General features: G+C 44.0%; 1 protein-coding gene across 5 annotated transcripts in view; it reads left to right on the top strand.

The window, feature by feature from the left end:
• Positions 1 to 25,281, top strand: part of LOC308083936 (guanylate-binding protein 1-like) — a 93,376-nt gene that overhangs the window by 58,072 nt on the left and 10,023 nt on the right. The window contains exons 1-7 of one of the 5 annotated variants that reach the window (XM_080426363.1): positions 16,020 to 16,092; positions 18,242 to 18,439; positions 20,285 to 20,412; positions 21,505 to 21,614; positions 22,087 to 22,274; positions 22,391 to 22,627; positions 22,990 to 23,267. In XM_080426363.1, the coding sequence (XP_080282489.1) occupies positions 18,250 to 18,439; positions 20,285 to 20,412; positions 21,505 to 21,614; positions 22,087 to 22,274; positions 22,391 to 22,627; positions 22,990 to 23,267 (1,131 nt within the window). In that variant the 5' untranslated portion in view covers positions 16,020 to 16,092; positions 18,242 to 18,249. Of the gene's footprint in view, positions 1 to 16,019; positions 16,113 to 18,238; positions 18,440 to 20,284; positions 20,413 to 21,504; positions 21,615 to 22,086; positions 22,275 to 22,390; positions 22,628 to 22,989; positions 23,268 to 25,281 lie in introns of those variants that run through there. The other 4 variants (XM_080426362.1, XM_080426366.1, XM_080426364.1 and 1 more) reach the window with 4 other exon arrangements.

The raw sequence follows: 25,281 nt of genomic DNA, 5'->3' as shown, positions 1-25,281 counted from the left end.
GCGGAGACGAGCGAGGCGAGGCGGCCTCTCTGCGGAGCTGCTGCTCCGGGTGGTGTCTCTCCTAGTTGAAGAGCCTCGCAATGGGTCAACAGAGGATTGGTCACCTCCTACGTCCGAGAGCGGGTTGTGGCTTGAGCGATTCACTGGGGTTTCTTAGAGGTCTTTATGCACCGAAACCCTTTGATGTACCAGAAAAGTTATTACTATGCTAATTTCTTATCTGGTGAGGATGTAGGCAAACGAGGTCAGGCATCCTGGCGCCTGGCCATTTGGGGGGGGGCGTTTCTGACCCTACGACCCTTATGTGGTTTTACCACATGGTTAAACACATTTGTTCATTTATTGTTCATAGTTCATATGTCGTCTTCATAGGTCATGTGAACAATGTCTTTGTGTGACAACAAGGTTGTTTCCAAATATGTCCCTTATAAGAGAAAAAGAGAGAGAGGGAAAAAGAGAAAAAGAGAGGGGGAGAGAGCCCCAAAGCCTATGTTTCTGCGTGCTGTGTGTGTGTGTGTGTGGGGGGGGGGGGGGGGGGGGGGGTCGAGGTTATGCAGGGGCTAGTGTGACCTTTTGGACGGCCCCAGCAGGATATAGCTCGACCCTCTGTTGGAGTGATTGTCGGGTCTGTTGTCTTATCACTCCTGGCTTGTCTCTGGTGTTGGTATCCGGGCTTGGTGTGGGTTAACCTCAATAGGCCCTGGTGTGGCCTTTTGATGTTAAAATGGTTTGCAATCAGCTGCTTATCCAGCATCTCCTTACAAACCCCCCATTTAGGCCATTAGAGGATTGGACCGCAGGTTCGGGTCGTCTTATGGCGTACAGGAATCTCAGCAGCTGGATAACAGGAAGACAACACACAACAAGGCATACATTCCATCTGGCCGTCTAGGGCGGCCACCATTAGATTTGGCAATAACCCTAAGGCGACATTGCTATAGTCTAGTGGCCTTCATAAAGGCACAGAGGTAAAGAGATAGAGAGAGAGAGGGACAGAAAAGTAGATGTTCTTTCTCTCTGGGATTGTTAGTCCGCCGGACTTGGCTGTGGGCTAAGAGAGTTTCTTAATGGGGCCCAAAAAGGAAAGAAATCAATAAAACCCTGCTTGTATCAGGACCGTCGGTGTCCTAGAACCGGGGAAGTTAACCCTGTTTAAGGTGAGTGTTGACAAGGTATGACATGGGGTTCTTAACTTTATGGGGGGGGCCCAGTAGGAGAGCAAACAAAGAAAGAATAAAAACAAAAACATAATGTAAACGAGGCATTTAGCCCAACATCTAAGGAGACCTAAAGGTCAAAGAGAAAAACCAAACTGTATATAACAGTGTAAGGAAATAAAATGCCAAAGTAAAAATAATGTATAAAAAGGGTTTTTTTTTTTTTAAATACAAAACGTACGGCGGTCATCCCGTCTTGCGGTAGGGAGGTAGTTTATACTTCCAACAGCCTGGGGCTTGGTTGGTGTCAAGTGTATCACTAGTTTTATGTCATTAAGGTTCTGAGGTACGGCGGGAGCTCAGCATGGTTCCGCTGTCACCTTCGAACGGGGCTGTCAGACTAATGATTTCAGGAGCTTCTACATCTCCAGAGGTAGGTGTAAGGCATCTTGCCCTGAGGTTGGTGGCGCATTTGTCTTTTAGTAGATAACGCTTGGCCATAAAGAAAGTGATAGCTGCCGTGAGAATGTAACCCAACAAAACTAAGGTAAACAACAGAGTGTCAGAGGCAGACCAAGAGCCGGTCAAGGTGAAATGGTCATCGCTGAGCAGAGTGGGCTTAGCGTCGATGATGTTGTCTAACACGGTTAATTCGATGGTTTGGGTACCTTCATCTGTCATCTGTCTAATGGTGGCTGGGTCAAATTCGATCTTATGTTTGTCAAAAAATCCGGACACCTCAAGCACGGCATGGTACTGCTCCTCTGGCAAGTGGTACAAAGCCATTTCGTCTACGTGAAAAATGGACCCTTTTGGTACTGTGACCCAGAAGGTCTGGAGTGGTAGTGTAACACGGTTTGAAGTGTCATGTACGTCATAGCGAATGGTGCCGAAATCTACAGGGGTATTCACAAGCCATCTGTTACCTATAATCTCAGCCTGGGTAAGAGTAACTTGGGACCTATGAGTGGATTGGGTTAAACACTTGGCGTCATCTGTCATGGGCTTAAGGCCACAGATGCCGTTGGTGTTGTCTCTGACAAAAGGTTTGCTAGGGCACAAGTAATGAATGTCTTTTATCAACGTACACATTTTCAGATTTGGGGCCAGGTAGAGGTCGGGGGTGCTGTCGTGGTAGGCTACCACGTTTGGTGTGGTAACCTTGACATAGGTGTCGCCGTGCCACCCCCCAAGATTGACTACGTCCTTTAAACGGTATATGTTATGGTTGTCAATGACAGGGAGAGTGAGCAGAAAGGAGAGTTCTCTACTATCCGGGTCCACCGTAAGGGGGAGTGCATTACCTAATGAATAGGCCAGGTGAGCTTGGGTAAGGCTAATGGCCTCGCCGGTTGCTGAAATCAGGATTTCTTGGACTAGAGACAGGGGAACAAGGTAAGCGGGAATTCTTCCAATAGAGAGTGCGTCCACTGAGGAGCTAATCTCTCTCAACATGTCCTCCATTAACATCTCTACTACTTGGCGGTGAGCGGCTTGCATGTCTACTACTTTGAGCAAATTTCTCATGGCTACTCGAGTGTTATTTATCAGTTCACTTTGTGTATTCACTACTATAATGGTGTCACGGAGAGTTTTTCCAATAGCCACTAAATTTAGTGCTTGGTGTTTGATTGCTGCCTGGATTTGGGGTCGGTCCTCCTGGAGTTCAGATATCTGCTGTCTTAAGGTGTGAATGCTGACCGCATTGACTCCGGATGTGCCTAAGCTAAAAAGAGAGCCCACGGCCGCTGCTGCGGTCAATAGGACACTGAGGAAACGTTTGACTCGGTGAGAAGCGAGACCTGCTAGGTCCTCTGGGGACAGTGTGTACTTTTCTAGCTGTCTTAATATGGTAGAGACCCCCCATTCGGCGTGTTCTATAGAATCTTGGGCGTACCATTGAGTGTCGGGGCCGAAAAGTACATCTCTGGATACAGTTTTGAGATGACTCTGGTATTGGGACCGGGGACTGAGATGGACATATACCTTACGGGTGTAGGTCTTACAATCAGTGATCAGGAGGCCGGTGTGGTCTCTTAACACCACTCCGGTGGCACTGGCTATCGTTATGAGCTCCGGTTGGGTCCGAGTCCCCACGCACAGCAACAACAGTATGAGTTTGTGTAGGGCTTTCATGCTGAAATAACAAAAACAAAACAATGCGAAAATACGGTTAGGATCAGGATGCACATGCATATGGTGAGGTATGTTTCGTAACATACTCCAGGTATCTTGTTTATACATGCCATATTACGTTCCTTTAAATAAAAAGAAAATAGTTAGTGGTTTTTAGTGGGTTTTCCACTGGGTTAATACATGTCACATTCGTAGTAATCAATAGTTTTAGTAGTGTTGTGGGGATATTCAGGTACGACTGCCTAAGGCCTTTTGGAGGTCCTATCTAGGGGAGCCTTTGTTTTCCCTTCCTATTCCCGTTTTGATCTATGAGCCTGGCGTAGTGCCGGGCGTGGCTGCGCTGGGGACCTTTTGGGGTGTGTGCAGCTTGATCTGATTTCTGTGGACCCATTTGAGTTCTGGATCGCCCCGAGTTTTGGGGATCTTAATCTTGTACGCTACTGGAGATAGTTTATCTACCACAAGGTAGGGGCCTTTCCATCTAGGGAGGAATTTCTTAGTGAGTTTCTTTGAGGTTCCCCGGCTGATCCCAGCTGGATGAGCAAAGATAAAATACCAGATTTGGTCCCCTATCTCGAACTGTTCCTGTGAGCACTTTTGATCATAGTAGGCTTTTCTGGCCTCTGCACTTTTCATCAAATGTTCTTGGGCAAAAGCAAACGTGGTCCTTAAGTGTTCATGCAGGTCAGTGAGGTACTGATGCGTGGAGTAGGCTGTGGCTAAGTTGGCATCACCAGAGTGATATAGCAGGTGTAGAGGCAGAGTCATCTTTCGACCTGTCATCATTTCAAATGGTGATACCCCCGTCGTGGTGTGTGGGCTTGCTCTAATAGCCATTAGTACAAGTGGTAGTTTAATATCCCAATCTTTTTGATTGGTTGCGACATATTTCTTGAGTATGCCTAACACAGTCCGATTACAGCGTTCAACCTGACCAGATGATTTTGGATGGTAGCTGATGTGCAGCTGGTTTTTGACGCCTAACAACTTCCACAGTTCTGTCATAACTTCTGCTGTGAAATGGGTACCACGGTCTGAGTTTACCAGGCGCGTGGGTAGGCCGAAACGGGCAAAAACATGGTTTAACAGCAGTAGGGCTGTGGTTTCTGCGGTGTCGTTTGGTGCTGGTAAGCACTCAATCCATTTGGTGAATGCGCAAGTGATTGCTAGGAAATACTTGTTACCCCGGCTTGATTTAGTCATCGGTCCCACCCAATCTATTTGTAGATCTGACCATGGGAATGTGACTCCTCGCATCTGCAGAGGAGCCCTATGGGTTGGGTTAGTAGGCTGAAACTGGCAGCAAATGAGACACCCTTTTACATAGTCTGTCACGTCTTTGTGCATTTTTGGCCAATATGCCACCTGGCACAGCTCATCACAAGTTGCTTTGATACCTCTGTGTCCAGCAGCTGGTGAGTCGTGTGCGAATGCTAGTATGACCCCCCTGTGGTGCTGAGGAATGACCAAACGAGGTGAGGTATATTCATCAGCAGCATATATTAGTAGGCCATCGGAGACTGACAGGCGACATTTAATGAGCATGAGTTGCGCCAGGTATTCAATTGAGGCTTCATCCATATCTGGCAGAGGAATTGGAGTACCCCCCTCTAAAAGGGTGATCATGTGGGCCACAGCCGGATCGCTAGTCTGTAATGACTTCAAGTCAGCGTCCCCAATGGGAGGTGTAACTGAAATGGCGTCATGACAGGGCGGGGTTTGTGGGGCCCGCGCTGAAGCGCGAGTGAGCACGCAGACAGAATGGGTGGTTACAGGGGGTAGCCACTCGGGCAGGAATTCCCATGGCGTACCGTCGATTGCGCCCGCTTTTGCCAGGGCGTCTGTCTTATCGTTAAACACTTTATCGGTGCCAAGGAGGCGAGAGTGGCCCCTTACTTTTTTCCAATAAATCTGCATGCTGTTTGTGTTAACAATGTGGTCACATGCGAGGATCAAATCTTTGTGTTTGACTGGCTTGCGTGCGGCCGTCAGAAAGTTGTTTTGTCGCCATGTTGGCAGGTGACATGTGAAGCTAAGTCGAGCATAGTTTGAGTCTGTGCATAGGACTAGTTCTCGGATGTCATTTTTGGCTGCGCAACGCAGTGCAATAAGGACTCCCGAAATTTCAGCATATTGTGACGTTTGAGACCCTAGTTGGAAACTTTGAGGTGACGTGGGTGTGTCGTTTAACCACACCATGCCTACCCCCGCTTGTCGCGGTGTGAGTTTGCTGTATGAGCACCCATCTACATAAACGGTGGACATGGTCTGGCATGTGTTTTCGTCGAAGTAATGGTGTCGAGTGGGCAGAGGAGGTGTAATGTCGTGAGAAATGGTGTCGGGATCCGTGGGATCCTGTGTGCATTTTTGACATATTGCCAATCCCGCGCCCAAGGGCATTTTGTGGTTTTGGGCATATTTTACCTCCACATCGTGACTTTGAAAAGTCATTAGCCATTTGGCAATGCGTGAGTTAGTGACTGCGCCTTCGCGCAGGCCTTGGCTGTTCAGAAAAGTGACGGGCTGGTGGCACGTCTCGATAATGACCTTTTGGCCCCCCACGTAATTTGCAAAATGGCTTACTGCCCAGACCGTTGCTAATAGTGCTTTCTCGCAATCAGAGAATTTTCTCTCTACATCGCTTAACCCTTTACTGGCGTAGGCTACCACACGTCTATCTTTGTCATGCATTTGGTAGAGGCCAGCAGATACGCTGACGGGGGAGAACCCGGCCTCTAAGTGAAATGCCTTCTCTGAATCGGGGTAGGCTAGACAGGGTGCAGAGCACAGTTGCTTTTGTAGCGTGGACATTGCACTGGCGTGAGCCTCTTCCCATACGAACGCCATCTCCTTTTTCAGGAGTTGAGTGAGCGGTCGTGCAATTTCGGCATAGCCTTCTATGAATTGGCGACTGTAGTTACATACGCCAAGGAAGCTACGTAGCTCGGAGATGTTAGTAGGTGTTTTGAGATTTAGTATCCCTTGGATGCGGCTAGCTTGTGGCTCCACCCCCATTGGTCCCACTAGAAGTCCTACGTAGTTTACTTTTGTGCGAAACCATTGTGCTTTTAGCAGTACAATTTTGGCTCCCGCTGCGGATAGTTGGCCCAACACATGATCGATTTCTGTTAGATGAGATTTGAGATCCTTACTACGGATTAGGATATCATCTACGTAAATCAAGTTACCCCTAGCTGTGGCGTCTGGGCATGCTTTGTTCAAAAAGATATTGAACTCAGCGGGTGAGTTTGCATAGCCAAATGGTAGACGATTGAACGTGTACTGTCGGGCACCAAACGTGAATGCTAGTTTGTGTTGGTCGTCCGAATGGACAGGCAACGTCCAGAACCCGGAGGCCACGTCTAGGGTCGTAAATACCGTAGCGTCCCTCACTTTGGGAAGCTCTTGCTCCAATTGGGTCATGGGCCAACGTGACAACGGAATTTGTTTGTTCAATTGCCGGTAGTCTACTGTTGGTCTCCACTTTCCATTGGGTTTCAGAACCGGCCAAAGGGGGGCGTTGTAAGTACTGTTGCATGGTCGAATTATTTGGTTGTCTAACATTACATCAATGGTTTGTTGGACTTGTTCGTATGAGGCAAGGGGAATTTTGTATTGCCGCACATATGTTGGAGGCGCTTCCGGTCGCGTAGGGATACGTACTGTGTGTATGTTGGTGAGACCGCAGTCTAGTGAGTCTTTGGCGAACACTGACCCATGTTTATACAGTATCTGTTGGAACTCTTTTTTGAATTCAGGGTCATTGGTTGCGTCACCCATGGCCAGAACCTGTTGCAGCTCGGCATTGAACCCCTCATACGGTTCTTTTTGATTCGGAAGCGTGGGCATGGATTGGCGTGGGGCCCCCTGTGTGCTTGTACTTAGTGGTACAACCGCCTCATCTACTGAGATGCTGTAGACGACCATGTGGTCATTTTCATCTAGCTCTATCCTACCTACTGACTCCTGGTCTATGGGTAGTTGAGATACAATGGATATTGACCCCCTGGGTAGGGTGGTGGCGAGATCTGGGTCTGCTCGATTGGGTTGGAGGAGGGCAGGCACTCTGCCAATTACAGGAATTGTCAAGCTGAAATCATAGAAATCAGAGCTAATGAGCAGGCCCAGAGTGGTTCCTTTACGCAATACTATTTGTGACTCCGAGCAGTTAGTCACCAGTAGGTACGTAGCCCTGCCTTCTACATTTAACATGGGTGTCCCTTGAAAGGACACATTTTTGTTGATGAAGGTGGCGTCGGGTTGGAAGAAAACTAATGGTTGCCGGATCTCGTGCCCGCTTTTAACATTTAGTCGGATCGCTACGTCGGCCATGCGGGGCGGAATGGTGATTTCGTGCTCATTTATGACGGCGCATACCTGCGGTATGGTTTGGCCGGCCACTAACTGATTAGCGTGGAGGATGGTTGCATCCTCCGTCATGGGTGCCAACGCCCAAAGTACATGGTTTATGGTGTCCATGGTTACTGCTAATCGAACTGCTAGGTCTGCTCCCAGTAGTATCCCTTGTTTTAGGTTGGGGACTACTAAGAATGCATGATTCAATTTTCGCCCCCCCCATTGCAAGGCCAAAGCACATATTCCTTCCGCAATCAGGGTTGACGGTGTGGGTGTGCCTAGTGGGAATCGCATGGTGGTGTTTAGCAGTGTTAGTGTGGGATTTGCCGTTTGAAGCTGGGTAAAGGTCTCCCTGCTGATGGCAGACCATTCAGACCATAATGCCAGTGCTACGTCGGTCAGTAAGGAATCCTCTAGGGTAATCCCATTCAGGACCTGAGGACAGTATTGACCGGGGCGTTGGGAGGAGCCCAGGGGACACAGAAAAGCCTGTTGTTGCTGGAGGAGGTTTCTTTTATTCCCACAGGTTTTGGGGAAATTGTCTAGCTGTCCTCTCGGTATCACTGTCAGGCTCTGGACTTCCGGGAAGTCAGAGTCCGCCAGTGGTACCGGCTCACGGAGTTCCGTGGAAATCGTGAGGTCAGCATAGTCAATTCGAGGCTGCAAGCGCTCTAATAAGTCCCTACCCAGCAACAAGGGAATGTGGTCTAATGTTGACACATAAATGGGGTGTATCATGGACATGGGTCCGATTTGGACCTTGCACAAGGCTACTTTGTCTAGCGTTGTGCTTGATTCAGAGTAGGGTACAATGAGAATAGGGTGGTGACATAGTTTGATGTCACGGTTGCACTGGCGAGCCCTGTCCTGTAGGACTTTGAATAGGCCGTGTGACATCAGAGTGATGTCGGCTGCCGTGTCTAGTAAGGCCTCATGGGTGAGCGTGTTTTCTAACGTTAGGGTTAGATATAACTTTCGACGTTGCCCCCGCTGGATGAGTTTAGCTAACACTTGTCTGAATCCCTTTTTTGTGTGGGATGGGTGTGCAAGTGTTTGGTTTGACCCCTGTAGGGTTTGGCGTTGAATGGTGAATACTGTGCTGCCTTTGTCCTCCACTGAGGGAGGTGTAGTGGCCTTGTAAGGAGCCAACGTCGCTATGGTTTCGGGGAGTGCAGCGGCACTGATACGCCTCATGTCATCCGGAAGGGGTGATTCGATGCGTATGGTGCTTGCTTCCGAGCCAGCGGTGCTCATTTGAGACGGACTACACGGCCTATTCGGGAGGGAGTTGATATCTAGTTCAACTATGGGTGGCACAGATATGCAAAGAACGTCTTTTACTGGTTTTGGGTCCGTTTCGGCGGGCTTAGTTTCAGTACGTTTTTTTGGAGGTCTCCTTCTCGAGGGTTCTCGGTCGGAGGCCTGTTTAGCAAGTTTCTTAGATTCAACTTTATCGTAGACTGCTTCTATAAGTTGAGTTAACGTTTCGTTTGTGACGGACGTGTATTGACTCTTTTTATTGCGGTCTTGAGGTTCGCGACCCGCGGGCCGAGGCGAGAATTCCCGGGTGCGCAGTGGTTTGGGATCGTCGGACGTTTCGTCGTCAAATCGCAATTTCCTGAACGGGCTGGGGCTACGATTTTGGAAGGAGGGTTGGTCGCGATTTTGGAACGAGGGGCGATCACGGTTTTGGAACGAGGGGCGATCGCGGTCTTGGAACGAGGGGCGGCCGCGGTCAAATGAGGAGGAGCGAGGCCCTCTCCACGAGGAAGATTGGCGGTCGCTTCTCCCATAGTGATCGCGGTCGTCCTGCCTTTTATATTGATCCCGACCGTTTTGCCGTTCCGGCGGAGGCTGGTCACCCAGTCCATTGTTGGGCGCGTCGGCGCGAGGGTGCCCCCCCTCGAGTTCTAGGCTTTCTATTGAGTACATTGCATGCTCCCGGGGCTTTGTGCGATCCCTCTCGAATGCTTCACGGGCCAAATTGCGTAGCTGGTTAGCTTTCGTTTGTTTAGGTTCGACTCCCAAGGGGATTTGCCTTTTAATTGAAGGATGCAAATTACTCAAGAACAAGGCCTTAAAGTTTTCGTTTTCTTCCATATTGGGTAGGTTTTGATCGCCGAAAAATGCCCTACGTAGTTTTGCGTAGTATGCATTAATAGGTTCGTCTTTTGAATGACGGACGCCTACGGCAGCGGTAATACCCCCCATGCTCTGGTGGTCTGCAAATTCCTCAATAATTGCATTACGAATAGCTTGCCAGTCTTGACAGTTGGTGTCCGTTTGGCGTCTAACAAAACTGCTGACCTCACGGTTGGAGGTTAGCGTAATTAGTCTTAGTTTAGTGTCAGATGTGACAGGGGCATACTCTTGTAAATGGTAGTCAATGTCTTCCAAATAGGTGTAGGTATCCACTGCCCCATCTGGCGTGGGGTTAAAGCGTGGGATAAATTTAGCAAGCTTCTTTAGGTCGTCAGTGGTTAGGTGTCGACCGGCTGGGTTAGCTCGAGGTGACACCGTTCCGTTTCCTGACCTTAATTGAATACCTGTACCGTTTAGCCCTGGCTGGGCTGGACCTGGCAGGCTCATGCTTGCTTGCCCTTGGGCGGAAGAAGCCCCATACCCTGGGACAATTGTTGTCACAAAGGGCTGGGGTGGGCTTCCTGCATTTGGGAAGGTTTGACTACCATTCACAAGAGGCTGACCTGGGCTAGTGTACACAGGGTGGGTCCCCAGTAGGGGAGGCAGGGCTCCGCTTGACGGGGTGCTCACTGCTCTCCCCGGCGGGGGAACCGTATCTCTACGAGCCATCCTAGTCAAGTCATAGCTGGCAATTTGGTTTTCCACTTTTAGGTTAGTGAGTTGATGTGTAGTGACTTCCAGTTCACGATTCAACTTTGCCACCTGAGATGTCGTTTCTGAGATGTATTTGTCCCATGCTTGTTTTTCCTGTGTAAAACCATCTATTTCTGCCTTTAAAGACCCGATGAAACGCTCTTTGATAGCTAATGTACCCTGGGAGACATCTATGTCTTTCCGCAGGTTGCTCATTTTAGCTAGAAAGTCATTGTTATCAGTCTGAACAGCCAGGAGATTTTTGGTTAGTTTAGCTTTTTCTGATTGACCTTCAGAGATGCGGTCTTGAAGGTCGAGCGCCTCTGTTTCTAGCTGGTTTATCCGTGCGCTAGCGTGACCTGCCTGCTTAGGGCTGGTACTTAGGGGAGGTGGAGGGATTGGTGCCGCAGTTAGCTGCATTGTGGCAATTTGGTTTTTTAGCTGTAGTATTTCCTGTTCCGCTTTTGTCAGCAAAGCAGCTTTAATTTCCAAATTTTTCACCTCGTCCTCGAGCTTATCGCACCTTTTCTCAGAGTCTAACAGTAATTTGTCGGTATTTTGCAGTTTGTGTAACTGACCGGCCATTGTTACGTTTTCGTCCTCTGAGGCTGTCAGTCTATCCTGAAGTTTGTTAGTTCGGTCCGTGAGGCTGTCCCACTCGCCAGTTAGGGCTGTCTGTCTGTTTAGACTATATACCCCTAATTGAACCAAGTTACCCAGGAGGTGTCCTGTACACTGGAGCATCTCCGTCTTGCTATATGCCCTAATTTCGTGGAAGTTCCTGTTCACTGCTTTCAGGTTGGCCTCTATTTCTAGGTCGTCAATATTTTTTTTACATGGCTCATCCTCATAGGGAAGGCTCATTGTTGAAGCTATGACTTTAACCAGGTTGAGGCAGGAGCTGGAGGCCATCTTACTTGCTAGGGCGAAAGGAGTGAGTACTAGGTTCGGTATTCGGTCCAAATATGTTCAGCTAGTGTTAGCTACTATCTTGGACAAAACTAGGAAAAATAGTACATGCAGCAATACTGGTGAAGTAACAGTGGAATTGCACTTGGTAGGTCGTGTGGAAATGAGACAATGTTTCCCTGATATGTATCCTGAGGTGTCTTAGCTTTGTTTAGAGGTGTAGGAAAATTAATCCAATAGGGATTATTAGTCCTAGGTCCCTTTGTTTAGTTCATAGAACAATTTTTGTTTTGTTTGTTTGTTTTTGTTTTTGTTTTGTTTTTCAAGCAAACGTTTATTTGATTTGGATAGTAAAGTATCTTTGATAAAGGGGAAAGTCTTAGAAGGTTCCCTTGGGTTTTCCCAAAAATAACCGAGATTAAAAGAGAGGAAACAAAATTTTTCCTTAAAATTTGGAAAAACTAATCAGAGAGAAGTGAGAAAAATTCAATCTCTCATTTTTTTTTTTTTTTTAAATAATTTTATCCATTTATAGAAATTCCAGAATAAACGTGAACAATCTGCAGAGTATCTTTAGAAACCGGAACATTGAAAAATTTCCGGGAATTATAGCCGAAAATACTCTGCAATCGCCAGACTTATTGTGTTTCTTCTTACAAAGGAACAAAAATTAATAATCTGTTTCCAATTCTGAACTAAGATTAACTTTCCGAATTAAGCAGTTAACTTATTAACCCTTTACTTTAAAACGAGCTCAAACAAACATTAGCTAAACACCTTTAAGTACAATCCTGGATTTTAGTTTGTCTCCACACAACCAGCCATTTACAGTACAATTACCACTTTCACTTTTCACCCTTTGGGAGAGAGGCTGATAGCCTATTAGCTTGTCGTGTAGCGACGTGAGTAGTTAAATATACACACACACACACACACAGAGTATTAAGTGAACGAGTCAGCGCTCATTTACTCTTCATGCATTAGTAATAAACGGTCTGTGTCAGTGTTTATTTCACGTGACTCTTTCCCTGGAGCTCAGCTGTAGCTGGGGGAGGAGTTCTAGAGTACCCAAAAGTCACTACACGTGCTGTGACGTCAGCAACGGGAGTGGCGTGTTGACGTGATTCAAAATGGCGCTAACTGAAATATCACAGAAGGATCAACCGCAGTAACCAGGCTGTCTTGAGCCGGGAGGGGCGTGTTGACGTAATTCAAAATGGCGCTAACTGAAAAGTCACAGGAGGATCAGACAGCAGGCTGTACGGGCCTGGCGCTGTTTGTGTTAAAAACACGAATTTCCTTCAGACAGCAATCTCGGCACAAGTTAAATTACGGATCAGTTTGAAAAAGAAGAAAAATATGCTCACTGGCTATTCTATTTTTTTTCGTCTGATCTGTAAGCGTTTACTGGGAGTCCAAGTGAAAATTGCACTATAGTAGTGGTTTTACCCGAATTTCCCCTTCTCTTTTAGACGGTATTACTGTCTTAGAGGTTTGATTCAGTTCAGTTTTGACGGAATATTTACAATAGGTTTAGCTCAGACTTTTGTTATCTAACAATTATCTTGCTTTCTCTTTTTATTATAATTACCGGCTCGAGTTAGTTACACTCGAGGATCGGTGTCTTATTAATAAATTGGCCCCTGTAAGAACTTGCCAGAAATTAAGAAGGGAAATGTCCTTTTTTAAGTAACTAATTTAAAGAAGAGTTATTCGACCTGCCTGTGCTGAACTTACATTAAAACAAATAGTTGTATTATCTCCCTGGGGACATAATAAATTCTCTCTCTTTTTTTTTCTCTTCCCCTATGGTCTCATGCGCGGCTGACTCGCAGCGGCGGTTAAGATCCAATCGCGGGTGGGGAGAAAAAAAAAAAAAAGGGTATTGACGTCTGTTTTGGACGTAGAATTTTTTTTTGATATCATTTGTCAACTCAGTACAGTATTCTCTCGCTGCTCAATGACAATAACCAGCCTCGCTTAGGGGGCACCACTTTATGTAACGATTACGTTGGATAATATTCCAGCATATTCATACACAAGACGTAATTACTTCACAAATCATATAAAATATAATTTGTGACTCAATTACCATATCTCAACACAGGCACACATTGGTTTGTGTACATGTATCGCTATATGAAACTTTACGTTACGTTTGTGTAACGTGAGTTCTTGACTGGTTAATATAAATGCCATAAAACAACAAGAAATACACTCATAACTGGTTGGACAAATGACACCAAAAGACTTCTTTTCACGTTATAATAAAGCGGGTTTATTCAGCTTACAGAGTTTACAAGCAATTTAGAAAGCTATGAGCCCTAAAAATGAGATAGTTACTTCAATCCTCTCGCATGAGCGAAAGAGTTGAAATACTATGTGTTTTGGCTTTAGTAAAATTGTCCCAGTTGATCACGGCCGTGAACAACAGCGAACAATTTCCCTGCTCCTCAAAAGCAGGAGATGTTATCACTGGAAAGGTTTGGTCCATAGCCAAATGCTTCAGTCATAAATCTCTATTAGCCTTAATCCCATTTTACTAAACATTTTGATACACACATGTATAACGCTTTGGATATCAAGAGAAGAGGGGAGGGTGCTGAAATAGAAGCTTTCATGTCGTGTGTGTATTTAAATGGAGGAGATAAAAAAAACGGGAAGGAAGAAAAGGGATAGAGAGAGTAGAAGGAACGTATTGGGAATACTATACTGTAATACTTGAGTTTACTCAAATGATTACAGTTTAGATATTAAATGTTTACACATATAACAATGTCGCTTATGGCAATATGCACAGATCAAACGGTAACACACCTTGTATTTGGCTTCAAACTGGCTTCTGGAAAGAATGGACAGGCACGCTGTAGAGTCGGACTGAGAGTTCTTTAGCAAATTGTTCAGTTTAAGGCAAGGTGTTCCGTGTAAAGGCAGACGGAATGGGCATTGATGGCGGCGGAGGTCTTCTCGGGTCCGGGCGCACTTCACGGCTCGGGTGCATGTGGGTAGAGAGAGGAGATCTTCAGCTGGGGACTGGAAGCGCCCAGCGTTGGTGAGTATCAGGCGGAGACGAGCGAGGCGAGGCGGCCTCTCTGCGGAGCTGCTGCTCCGGGTGGTGTCTCTCCTAGTTGAAGAGCCTCGCAATGGGTCAACAGAGGATTGGTCACCTCCTACGTCCGAGAGCGGGTTGTGGCTTGAGCGATTCACTGGGGTTTCTTAGAGGTCTTTATGCACCGAAACCCTTTGATGTACCAGAAAAGTTATTACTATGCTAATTTCTTATCTGGTGAGGATGTAGGCAAACGAGGTCAGGCATCCTGGCGCCTGGCCATTTGGGGGGGGCGTTTCTGACCCTACGACCCTTATGTGGTTTTACCACATGGTTAAACACATTTGTTCATTTATTGTTCATAGTTCATATGTCGTCTTCATAGGTCATGTGAACAATGTCTTTGTGTGACAACAAGGTTGTTTCCAAATATGTCCCTTATAAGAGAAAAAGAGAGAGAGGGAAAAAGAGAGGGGGAGAGAGCCCCAAAGCCTATGTTTCTGCGTGCTGTGTGTGTGTGTGTGTGTGGGGGGGGGGGGGGGGGGGTCGAGGTTATGCAGGGGCTAGTGTGACCTTTTGGACGGCCCCAGCAGGATATAGCTCGACCCTCTGTTGGAGTGATTGTCGGGTCTGTTGTCTTATCACTCCTGGCTTGTCTCTGGTGTTGGTATCCGGGCTTGGTGTGGGTTAACCTCAATAGGCCCTGGTGTGGCCTTTTGATGTTAAAATGGTTTGCAATCAGCTGCTTATCCAGCATCTCCTTACACCCATGTATGTCTATTAATAGCTGTGTGTGTGTGTGTGTGTGTGTGTGTGTGTGTGTGTGTGTGTGTGTGTGTGTGTGTGTGTGTGTGTGTGTGTGTGTGTGTGGCTGGCTGAGTGGCTGTGTGTGTCTGAGTGGCTGTGTGTGTCTGAGTGGCTGTGTGTGTGTGTGTGTGTGTGTGTGTGTGTGTGTGTGTGTGTGTGTGTGTGTGTGTGTGTGTGTGTGTGTGTGTGTGTGCTCTGTGCGTGTGTGTTCTTGGTTCTGGTGACTGATATTGTCCTTCTAATACGTGAGGAGACCGTGTTTTTTCTATGCAACAATGCGTCACATCGCAACCCATGGTGAGCTTGCAGATCAGCTATTTTCAAAAGATTTTTACCCAAAGTATATATTGGGCTGAAGTTGTATGTAATATGTTGCATGTTTTTATACTACATACTAATAATACATAATAATCTAAATCTAAAAAAAACTAAAGTTTTCAAATAATTGTAAAAGTAGCAAGTATTGAAGAATGGAAATACTCAAGTAAGTAAAAGCAACACAAAGTTTACTTAAGTACAGTACTTGAGTAAATGTACACATGTTACTTTCCACCACTGGGTCTTTCAGCAAACTGGGCGGGAAACTGCCCCCCTCTGCCTGTAGCTGGCTACGCCTCAGATCCACCCAAGTATTTACAAGAAATGGTCTGACTTCTTGTAAATAACAGAGATAGATCTCTGGCTCCCCCCAGTGGAATTGCAGACTGTGACCTACTGTATAAAAGGAGAAGCAGACACCAGAGAAGTCAGTGATCTGTGGTCCTTGGTGATTAAGCTTCATAGCCTGTCTTTATACTTCCTCTGTCTCTCCAGACCTACATCAGGATTTCAATACTGAAGCAGGTAAGACACTGAGACCACTTGTCTTTCAGTTACATGTAGACCGGAAAGTGTGTCTTAAGCCCTATCTGCACAGGACTATTACCTTGGAACCTCTGATATTTGTAATTATTAATTACAGAGGCTATTTGTTATTTAATATCTCTAGTGAATCGGTCAAGTCTGTAGGACACAATAACTGTTCATTCATCTTACATGGTGCTTTGAAAATGTGTTGGTAATTAAAAAATGTAAGGAGTCCCACTCTTAGCACTAGACCTACTCCCCTGCTTACAGTATATATAGGGCAGTGATTCCTGCTTTTTCTCTCGAGCTCCAAAAGATAAATGTTGTATTTCCCTGCAGGACAACAAATACATTATGAATTAACCACTGTAGTGGATTTCTGTGGCTGGGTCTTTGCTTCCAGAGAAATGATCAAGAGATGTGAGACAGTAGATATTGCTCAAGCGTGGCTTTATTGATGCTATGCAGAGGTTAAATGTACAGAGGCAGAGGTTAAGTCTACAGAGACATAAGTGCACCAAGCGTGATGATGGTCTGATCTTCAACTCCTTGACATTAGGTTTAATACTGTAATTATTAGTCTTCCTCTCCCTCATCTTTCCAATACAGTCATTAATCGTGTCATTTCTTAATACTAGATGTTGCCATGTCATGGCCATCTATCCTAATCTTGGTCCTTAGGGACTTTGTGTATGTGGCATGTTTACTGGCAGTTAATTTTCCTTTCATCATACATGTTTGTCCACTGGTTCCCACCATGTAAAGGCCTGGATTTTAGTGTTTGTGTGTGTGAGCGTGTGCGCGTGCGTGCGTGCGCGCGTGCGTGTTTCTCCAAAAGGAGGGCTTAACAATTAGCAAGGTACTGTACTGCTCAATATCAGCTATTATAGGAAGCCGCTCAATTTGGAGGAAGCGTTGTTTCCTTTACCCATGATTGTTGTCTGCTGTGTTTGACAAGTATGCCAACATTATTGTATGTAACAATGTTCTTCCTTATAGGCACTTTGTAACTGGCTGTTTTTCCATTATCTGACTGCACTGGCAGTGTTTATGTCCTTTGTACAAGGCATTCTTGTACTTCTGTTTATGTGGACATAAATAAATATTTCAAATGTGTGTGTGTGTGTGTGTGTGTGTGTGTGTGTGTGTGTGTGTGTGTGTGTGTGTGAGTGTGTGTGTGTGTGTGTGTGTGTGTGTGTGTGTGTGTGTGTGTGTGTGTGTGTGTGAGTGTGTGTGTGTGTGTGTGTGTGTGTGTGTGTGTGTGTGTGTGTGTGTGTGTGTGTGTGTGTGTGTGTGTGTGTGTGTGTGTGTGAGCAACATCTTAAGGAGGCTATTATACAGCTTTGGTTACAAATGTAAACTGCTTGTGCTCATATTTGGAAGCCTCTGTAATGTCCATAAATCCGTTGTGAGAGGCCTGCCGATTGCAGGAATGCCCAAGCCAAGAGCATTCCTGCAATTCCTGCAATTTTGCATTGCAGAGGCAAAATTCTGTTCAGTGTCTGTGATAAGTAGCAGTCGCCATATATGGAGGAGGCGATGCTTCCTGTACACATGATCTGTATCCTGAAATACTTGTCGATAGGGTCTAACTCAGTCCCATTTACCCCCCCCCCCCTAAAACGCCCCTGGCCCTGTGTATTGAGGGTCTCACACTGGGCCTATATGGGCCTGACAACGGTTCACCTTGAGGGCCTGTTTGCTCCCTCCGTCTCTCCATGTATCCATGTATCCTACCTCCATCCATTATACTTTACTGTCTATACTATCTATCCCACAACTATGGCTTTTACTGATACTAGGCCGACTACTTCTAGTCCTGTTGTTCATTAGTAGGATGCATGCCATGGACGCATCGGGTCAGGGTACTAACGTATCATTAGTTTTTCTGTCCAAATGAAAATGTGGAAAAACAAGAAAACACTGTCTGCTGTCTATGTTGTGTGTTTTATGGCTATTTATGTTTTTGTATTGTGTAATTCCTTGGGTCCTAACAGCCACAAGCCATGACTTGTGTTGTGGCCACCACGCTTGTTGCAATAATATATTTGATGTTCCCCTTTAAAATAAACCATTAATGCCATAATCATTCATGTAGCAGTGTACTTATTAAACATGTCCCTCTGTGTTTTTTCTCAACTAGCAGTGACCATCATGGCAGCCTGCAGCATGAAGGAGCCAGTATGTCTGATAGAGAGTGACAGCAATGGGAAACTGCGTATGGTTCCCAGTGCCCAGAAGATTTTACAGCAGATTGAGCAGAAAGTGGTCGTGGTGTCAGTAGTGGGCATGTACCGAACCGGAAAGTCCTACCTCATGAACAAGCTGGCTGGGACCAACAAAGGTGAGCATGTTCATTACCAGACAAAAATACAGGCTATATACATATTATTACAATTATTGTGGTCAAGCACAAGGCCACATATTTAATGACAAACGCGATGCAAACAACAGAGTCCGCTCAACAGATGAGTGTTATATGAGTCGATGTCTGCCTGGTGACAGTTATAACACACACACACACACGCACTCACACTCACACACACCCACCCACCCACCCACCCACCCACCCACACACACACACACACACACACACACACACACATGATGACACACACACGCACACGCACACGCACTCACACTCACACCCACCCACCCACCCACCCACCCACACACACACACACACACACACACACACACACACACACACACACACACACACACACACACACACACAATTTGAATTTCTTTATTTGAGTCCACATTTATAAAATACGGTGGTAAATAAAAGCCAGTTGCCTAATTAGAACACTACAATCTCAGCTTTAATTCCAATATAGTCTGAAGCCATCTGCAGGTTTTCTACTACAGTATAATCCCCATGTTTGTAACACACTTCAAAAAATATTATGTATATTATGTTGTCCCCGTTAATCCCACTTTGAGGTTTAATTGCAGATTTGTTTTTAGTTGATAACTCATATTATGTATTTTTGTTGTATCTTAATTATGTTTTAATTTGATATAGTAATTTATATATGTTTTAAATCTTAATTCTGTCTGCATAACCATAAACAATTATTGTAAATGTTTCCTCAATGTTCTCTTCTGGGGTTTTAATAAATGTATTCATCATTGAATCCATGATTCTATGATGAGATAAGAACAGGGGTGTAGAGGAGGGGGAGTGCGGGGGAGCAGCATCCCCTTACTTCTAAAAATAGGATTTGGGTTTTGGTCAATTGATTTAGTTTGTTTTCATATTACATTGACACAACGCTGTCACTGCAACCCGCAGCGGACAAGGCCAGGCAGAGCCCGTCCATCGATTGGTTGTGATATCGCCCTGACAACCAACAACAACAATAAAACCCACGGCTGACTCAGCTGACTGTCCTTTCGGGCTATAAGATCTATCCTAAACTACGGTCTCCTGGAGATGGGATCCTAAAACTTGAGTCAGACTCAGGCTGTGTCCTTGTACTTTAGTTATGAAAAAAGTCTTGTTGAGAGCAAAATGAATGGCCCAAGGTAATGGGTACTGCTTTACAAAGTTGTAAGAGGAATCCCGTCATCTGACTGACGATCTTGTCAGCGTCTGATAGCTTAGTGAAAGTAAATGAAATTCGCTCTGGTCAAACCCCATTGAACAGTTAATCCCGATTAAAGCCGATCGGATTAAATGCTTTTTTAATCCGATCGATTTGAATGTGTATTTAGTCAAATACCTAAACTTTTCCATGATATTCACTCAGACATCATTCTCTGCGTGATGGGATGACATTCATAGCAGCAGCAAAAACATGTAAACTTTCTTCAATGCATATACATGTAGGCTATGAATGGGACACACAAATTGACAGTGCATTGTGGTTGGTACGGGATCACAGGACTTTATTTTTCTTCACTTCACTTTCTTTACTTGCTGACAAATTGCGCTTCTTCATTTGATTTGTTCAGCGTCTACTTACGCATCTTGCATCTCACTCATTGCTGGTCATAGAGGTGCTTTTTCATCTAATAATGCATGACTTTGTATCAACTATGACTGTATCAAAGCTATAATGACTTGGAAATCAATTTGGTATTTCCCTTTAAGACTCAGCATCAGTATGGATAGTTGAAAAATATAATTTGACGTAAGAAAAACATAATTTGGTTTGTTCCTGTCTCATATTTCATCCTCAAGGATTCCCTCTGGGATCCACCATCCAATCCAAGACAAAGGGCATCTGGATGTGGTGTGTACCTCACCCCAGAAAGACTGACCACACTCTGGTGCTGCTGGATACAGAGGGACTGGGAGATATTGAGAAGGTGAGACACCATTTTGTTTCATGTTCAAATCAGGTTGCATTTAATAATTATAAATAATCAAGTTATTACAGGAAGGGATTGGGGATGTGATGTCAGAAGCTGGGGGTTAGTGGAGTTGGGCGTTCACCCCCACCTCGAAACGCCATTTTTTAATGCATTTGTAAATTATTCTATTTATCATTAATCTCATGAAAATGACAGAAATCAGTTGAAAATAATAATAATAATAAACTTATATTATTATATAATAATAAACATATATATATATATATATATATATATATATATATATATATATATATATATATATATATATATATATATATATATATATAGGCCTACTTTCTTTTTTAAAGTTGTTCTCTCATAGGTCAAATTTAACCTTGATCTGACCTTTAACATGTGAGATTGACCTGATATTAAAAAACTAACATCAGCAATGGATTCTACACATATGAAAACCCTTAAAAGGAGGTATTACACATCATTCTACTACAAGTGGGTCAAAAGTAACATTTTTCAATCAGTGGCAATCTTGGATCAGATCAGACCTAAAAAAGATTTATTACACATATACTGTTCTAGGATAAGCGGGTCAAAAGGTAAATTTTCGCCATGGCGTTCAGTCGCCATCTTGGATTATGCAAATTACAAGAGTTGCCCAAATATGGGAACTGTGGGCAACCAAGCCAAGATTGTTCTAGGACAGCTGAAACAACAACAACAAAATACTTAATTTGAAACAGCTTTATAGGTGTAATAACACAAAATTCACATTAAATAGCAGACTTCTTGATTTTGTCCAAAGTTTACGGCAGAAGCCCGTTTAGCAAAAATGTCCATTTTGTCAAAATAAAAAATCACATATTGAGGGGCCTATAAACAATGCAGAGCACCCTCGCAGCTTCCTCACGTCCTGACGGCTGCACTGTTGGGCAAGAAACCAAGCCTGGCGGAGATTTGTGCTCAGAGGAGCACACGTTTGTCTGTCTGTTAATCACATTTAAACATAGTGTAAGAAATGGTGGCAAACTATGAACTACATGTGATCAGAGTAATGTAACACATCCAAACAATTTATTCTGGTTTCAGGGAAATACGACGAATGACAACTGGATCTTTGCCATGGCAGTTCTGCTCAGCAGCACCCTGGTCTACAACAGCATGGGCACCATTGATAATAAAGCCCTGGAGAACCTTCAGTATCCTTCAGATCATTCACTCATTATTCCCTCTTTTGCTCATATTATATCTGTGATTATTGAGTCGTATATTTGGCATGTTCATTTATTAACTTAAAATGTGTTTTTTCTAGTCCAAGTACTTGGACAAGCTCAAGTATATTGTTTTGGGAAAGCTCTTGCAAATGTTTAAAACTTCTCTCCAATCTCAATAAAATGCAGATAATCCATTTGAAACAAATTGAACCGCCCTTTCTATAAACAGTGTTTCAGGGACAGTTTTCATCTAAACAAACATTTATTCAGTATTTAATACTAAATAAATGTATCTCATGTAGGTATTTCTGTCTTGTCAGATGTTCACATTTCTGTCCTAAAAGAACATTTTGCAGCTTCTAAATATATCCCTGCACAGTCTACCCTCCTGTAAAAAGGTTTAGAAATCCAGTGTTGTGTGAGGCTCTTGTGTCATCCTCAACAAAACCCCTTACAGCTATGTGACAGAACTGACAAAGCATATCAAAATGAAGTCCAATAAGGATGAGGATGATGATCGTACGTATGTACGTTTCCTTCCCTCCTTTGTGTGGGCTGTGCGAGATTTTACACTCGATCTGGAGCTAGATGGGGAACCCATAACTGCGAACGAGTACCTGGAACACGGTCTCAAGGACAAACAAGGTTTCAAGAACGTCTGAAAATTATTTAAATATAATTGAGCGTTCAATAATTTAAACTAGGCATTTATCTTTACACTGAAAGGTAATGTGTTCTGTATGTGTTTCATTCTGTCACAGGTACAGAGAATCAGCAGTACAACGAACCCCGTACCTGCCTTCGTAAATTCTTCTTGCCTCGCTCGTGTTTTGTGTTTGAGAGACCAGCCAACGCCAAGACAATGAAACGAATGGAGGAACTGACAGATGCTGACCTGGATCCAGACTTTGTTGAACAGGCCAAAAGGTTCACTGAACACATCTACACTAAGTCTGAGACCAAGACTCTCAGTAGCGGCATAAAGGTCACTGGCAGATGTAAGTGGGATTTAAATAAAGGTACACTGCAGCCACTGGGTTTCTGGCATTGCTGTCAGTCAACAGCATTTGAGGGATTGACATCAATGACTGCCAACTGTGCTCACTTTGCATTCTGACAAATCAAGTGTTTATTGTCAAGAATATAGGTGTGATATGGTTAAAATATTATATATTTCCTTTTTTCTTTAAAAAGTACCTTTGTAAGGATTCATGACAGTAGCCTATAACATAATATTCAGTATACCTCCCAGCCTCCTCTTGTGTGTTGTTGTAGGTGACATTGGCATTAGCAACATAAACATCAATCTCTGAACTATCATGACTAGAACACACTTGCTGAATCAGTCTTCCTTCCACAGTGCTTGGTCAACTGGCAGAGACATACTTGAAAGCCATCCGTAGTGGAGAGGTTCCCTGTCTGGAAAATGCTGTGAAGGCACTGGCTGAGATTGAGAATGCCAAAGCTGTTGAGCAAGCCCAGGTCGTCTATGTACAGGGGATGACGTCAGTACGCTTCCCCACCAACACCCTGGAGGAACTGTCTGCAATCCATGCATCCAGTGAGAGAGAGGCTCTGGCACTTTTCATGAAACATTCATTCAGAGATGACAACCAAGAATATCAGATGAAGCTTCTGGTATGTGTTGGAAATCATCATCCATTGTTTTCATATTGTGTTTCCATCACCTTATGCAACACTTTTTAAAATCCTCTAAAGCTTAGTCAAATTATTGTCCTTTTGAGTCCCTTAGCTTTCCCTCGTATCTCGATATGCATAGTTTCTGTCGCTTGTCTTTTCACTGAGGGAGCCCCTCCCACTTGTATTTGTTACACTCCTTGCCAAATCATAATCATTAATTGGATGCACTACAATTGCAACATATTGCTACAAAACCTGTTTATCCAATCACTTTGGGCATGATCAAGACGTTGAGGGATACATTTTGGTCTGACAATGATGTACCGTGCATGTTCACATCATATATACTTTACATTACTTCAGACCATATTACTAATGCTAATGCTTAATAGTGTATAGTTGAAACGTTTATAACTGTGTTTACTAATGCTTAGTAATGTATGAATAATGCTTTTCTAATGATGAGTTAATGATGAATTAAGCCTTTACTAATATTTAACTAATGCTTAATAGTGTATAGTTATTATAAAGTGCTACCCTAATATATATATTTTTTTACATTTTGGACAAAATAGCCAATTTTAGATCAAGGTGTCCAATCTTCCTTAGTGCCCACTCTGCTTGTATCTGCATATACTATCAATGGAGGTCAGTGATGAGCTGTGGATTTTTGAACTAGGGGGGCTATATTTTCTGACATCACGTGCACGCATGTGCACATAGCCAATCAGCTCAGTGCTAGTTGAAATACTGTATTCAACATGTGATTTATTACAACATGTGACTTATTATTTTGTTGCATTGTCAATTTGTTGTTTTTATTTTTGTTTCAATTAATTAATTATTTTATTTTCCTTTTAGTTTTATATAAAAGCCCTTTACATAGACTCACCCACACATAAGTACTTAAAATAATCAGACAACTTGTCTTTGTCTTGTCTCAGAGAACTGGGTCCTCTTCTAAGCGATCCCCTTCACACTCTGTCTGCAGTGCAGAGACTGTTGTCTCTCATTGTGAGAGGAATGTAACACATCCAATTCAAGTCCATGGCTTTTCTGAGTAGCCTAATGTTGTGCAAAGCAGCCAGGTAGACGCTATTGAGAACGTCTCGCCGGTGATGGTGGAAAAACAAAAACGAACATGGTTTTAATTCTAATTAGTTTTGCATTATTATTTTGAGTGTGTGTGAGTGCTTGCGACACTGATCAGATTAGGCTATCCGGTGGAAAAACTGTCGGAACGCTGTGGTGTCACGTGAGGCGAACAGTGCACACCATGTAAAGCAGTAGTAAAGCACAAGAACTTAAAGGTAGGGTAAGGGATTTTCTTTGGTCAAAATAAGTGTTAAATAGCTCTATATTCTGATAGTACTCATTGCTATAGAGAGTGTTTGTTCAGTAACAGGAGTCTCCATGTCTCTCCAGCTCTTTATTAAAAAGAAAAGGCATTTTCAGGTCAGGATACCAATTTTATCCAATCAGGATAGAGAACTCAGTCAGGATACAGATTAAGCAAGTGACATTGGAAGTGATGACACAAATTAATGAGCTGAACAAATTGGAACTGGAACACTATAAAAATAAAGATGATAAATGGGTACTCTCTCCTGATTGGCTGAAATGTTGTCACCTATACCTGAAAATGTATTTTCTGTTTATTAAAGAGCTGAAGAAACACTCTATAGCAATGATTACTATCAGAATATAGTGCTGTCTTCTCCAAAAAATATCACTTACCCTACCTTTAAGAAGACTATGCAATAAATTAGGGGTGTGCCGATACACTAATTTCATGAAACGATACGATACGATATTGGGCTCACAACTTCGATACGATTTCGATACGATACGATGTGCACTTTTTTATTATGAAAATATATGGGGGAGAAAAAAAGCAAATGCAAACAAATAATTCTGTTTTTGCATTATTCAGACATGCAAACTTGTAGCTTTTCAGCTACAATAGCCGTTTTGAATCCAAATAGGGCAATAGTGTGACACCTGACCCGAA

The sequence above is a fragment of the Gymnoscopelus braueri genome (assembly GCF_963280865.1).
Source record: "Gymnoscopelus braueri genome assembly, chromosome: 4".
NCBI lineage: Eukaryota > Metazoa > Chordata > Actinopteri > Myctophiformes > Myctophidae > Gymnoscopelus > Gymnoscopelus braueri.
Note: the sequence above shows the minus strand (reverse complement) of the source record. Positions and strands in the feature narration are given on the sequence as shown.